Genomic DNA, 3,348 nt, shown 5'->3' with positions numbered 1-3,348 from the left:
TAATAATAATAATAATAATAATAAAAAAATAGGAAAAGTTGGGATTTTAAATATTTTTAAAGATTTCGTAACTTTAAGTTGAGTATCAATTTCACAATTATATTTTAAAGATTTTGGGGTCTTCAATGATTTTGCTTGTAATCAGCAATCGTAGCTGAGATGCTCGTCCTTTCAATATTACTGGGTTCTTCAATGATCAAATTCTTCTTTAATCATTTTCATATTACATTCTTCATCATTTAGAAGCTATTAACTATCGAATTCAACAATTCTATTTCATTAAAAGCAAACACGGAATCATCCTCGAACGTCTTGTCCAAATAATAGGATAAAAAACATTGTGAGAGTTGTACGTGCCCAAACTTTTACGTATATTTACAAAGACATCCCTAATTCAAAGCTGACCCATTTGATTTTGTTGCCAAGTGAACCTGACCATTGCTGCTAGTCTCTTGTTTGTTCTGGTTTCCCTTCAACGATGATTTCCACTCGAAATTACCAAACAAAGTATTCATTTCTTCGAGGGTTTTACCCTGTGTTTCCGGTAGAAACGTATAAAAGAACACCCACGCCACTGATGCCATTCCCATGAACAAGAAAAAGGCCCCACCAATCGTGATCCTATTAGTAAGTGATATAAAAGTCATTGAGATAACCCCACCAGTAACACAATTCGCTGCAACTCCCATACTTGTTCCCTGGGCACGCAGCCTTAGTGGAAATATCTCTGAACTATAGACCCACGTAACGGGCCCCAACCCAACAGAAAAGAACGCAACAATCAATAATGCCATAGTGACACAAATAGCTATGGCCCACATAAGCTTCTCATCAGGGTGATGATCAATTATTGTTAAACCAAACGCTAGTCCCGCGAGTGACAGAATCATTCCTCCTACACTGAAGAGAAGCAAAGGTCTCCGTCCTATTCTATCCAATAGAAATGTTGCAACCAAGATGAAAATAGTCTTGACGAATCCAACGGCCACAGTTGCAACTAGCAGTCCAGATTTCTTCTTAATTCCAGCTTTTTTGAAAATTCGAGGACTGTAAAGGACCACTGCAGACACACCAGAAGCTGCTTGGAAGAAATGTATTCCAACGGCTGCGATTAAAACACGTCGAACTGATGGTGATGGACGGATTAGAAGCTCCTTCCATACACCTTCTCCGTGGCTTTGTTTTGGTACCGAAACTACCTCATCAGTGGAATCTTCTGGTATACCTGCAACGGCTTTGATGTCGGCGAGTCGCAACTCGGCTTCCTCTTTACTATCGGATACTTTAATGAGTACCCGTCTTGCCTCGCCAAGTTGACCTTGCATGACGAGCCAACGCGGTGACTCAGGCATGGTGAGTACACTGAAACCTAACATGGCTGAAGGAATTGCTCCGACACCGAGCATGATTCGCCAGCTGATGTGTTCTGGGAGTTTAGAGAAGGCATAGTTGGAGACGTAGCCGAGTAAGATTCCTGCGTTGATAAAGACTTCAGGGAAGGAGGTTAAGAAACCTCGAGAGGCGGCGGGTGAGAGCTCGGCTGTGTAGACGGGAGCAATCATGAGAGCGTAGCCAACGCCGATACCAGCTATGAATCGGCCTACCATGAGTATGGTGTAATTTGGGGCAAATCCCATCGTTAAAGAACCTACAAAGAAGATCACAGCGGCTAAGATGATTGTGTACCGACGTCCGATCCAATCAGATGTTCTTCCAGCTGCGGTCGATCCGATTAGAGAGTAAAAGCTGAGAATTCCCATTAAGATCTCGACTTGAACATCACTTATTTTTAAGTCGTCTTGGATGAATATCACTGCTCCAGTCATCACCCCATAATCTGTGCAATTCACAAGAAGGGGAGAAAAAAAAAGTATTATTTCTTGTAAACCGTGCACAAGACAATAAAAAGTATGCACCAGATACACGATTGGTCTCTCATGTTCTTCACAAGTTCTATCTAACATTTGGAGTGACATGATATTATTTAATGATTAAGAATTCTTAAATAATGAAGAAGTTATCTATTTTGATTATAATTAGTTTTGTTGTTGGACTACGATTCACTGTCCTTTTAAGTTAGGGTAAATTAGCTTGTTATTCGCTGAATGAGATGAAATTCTGATTCCGACTCAGTGTTCGTTTTAATTCCCAAAACATGAAGAACAAATTGGTATTTCAGAATGACGATCTCACTGATATAAAGTAGTGAAATGCTGATATCCATTTGAAAAGTCACAATTTTTCTTCATTTTTCAAATAAATATCTACGATTTTGCTACCTTATGTCAGCCAGATTGTTAGTTTGAAATACTTGTCATCTCACTTTTCATATTTTGGGAATTAAAATCAAAATTTTGTCAAAAGTGGAACATGTTTTTGAAAATTTCTCATTTATTTATCTATTTAATTCTTAAAAATTAGTGGAATGAATCTTACATCTGAGGTCACAATTTTTGGATTTGCAACAAATCAGAAGTTCTTTCTTTCTATATTTTACGTTTTAGTATGATTTATTAAAGGAGGATCAACTTGAAATTTTGTAGGAGGAATTGTTTGAAATCAAGGACATTCAGATTAATTATTTCCACCACATGTACGGTAGAAAACTTAAAAGAAAAAGAATCCCAAACTCCAATAAAATCTAAAACAGGAAGTAAAGATGCAGAATTGATGTTTAAAGTGCCATGAAGTTCAAACAGATCTACAATCACTTCTTTAAAGATCAAATAGCTAGAAGACTCACCATAACCTAGCAGAATAGAAGCCATTGAAGCTAAAATTGCGCAACCTAACGCAAACTTATTTCTTCGGGGTTTCTCCGACGGAGTAATCTGAAATCCATCGGAGACGCCGACGGCATTGTTTTCGGTTTTGGGATACATCCCTAGGTCTTTTTGAATCTGTAATTAGGAAGATTCAACAAGTAGGCGCATCAATCAGCGTGCTTGAGTAGAGCTTAAATAGACCGAAGCTTACGTTATGAATGATGATACCACAGAGTCTTGATCAGTTTCTTTCACTTCCCCAGCTTCACATGTTTTTTTTTCTCAACCACTCCATATGTTTTGGGTACGCAAAATACCAAAATATCCCTATGGTGACGTTATGGTATCATAATCTTGCATATGGTGCAACTGTGCCAGCTGTATATAGTATTAAAAGAGTTGAAACATGAATATTCGACTCGACTCAGAGACTCTCGAGTCAATAAAAGAAATGAAATAAGAGTCGTGAAATCTAACTTACGCACTTGACATGCTCAATCGACTTACCTGACATGACAAGCTTGAGAAAATTGTAGATATGTTCTTTTCGGGATACAAAACTGCATCTTTTTATGGAAACCCA

At 38.1% G+C, this 3,348-nt stretch overlaps 1 protein-coding gene across 1 annotated transcript; it reads right to left on the bottom strand.

The window, feature by feature from the left end:
• Window positions 1-249: 249 nt before the first annotated feature.
• Window positions 250-2,952, bottom strand: LOC147407320 (putative polyol transporter 1). Its single transcript, XM_086435825.1, has 2 exons — window positions 2,744-2,952; window positions 250-1,837 (listed from the first exon to the last, which is right to left on the bottom strand). Exons 1-2 carry the CDS (start codon window positions 2,880-2,882, stop codon window positions 390-392), a joined length of 1,587 nt encoding a protein of 528 aa, XP_086291951.1. The 5' UTR covers window positions 2,883-2,952; the 3' UTR covers window positions 250-389.
• Between the last annotated feature and the right edge of the window lie 396 nt (window positions 2,953-3,348).

Source organism: Akebia trifoliata, chromosome 3 (genome assembly GCF_017979445.1).
Source record: "Akebia trifoliata isolate Shusen 1 chromosome 3, ASM1797944v1, whole genome shotgun sequence".
In the NCBI taxonomy this organism is placed as follows: domain Eukaryota; kingdom Viridiplantae; phylum Streptophyta; class Magnoliopsida; order Ranunculales; family Lardizabalaceae; genus Akebia; species Akebia trifoliata.
The sequence above is the reverse complement of the archived record's forward strand: the minus strand, read 5'-3'. Positions and strand labels throughout refer to the sequence as shown.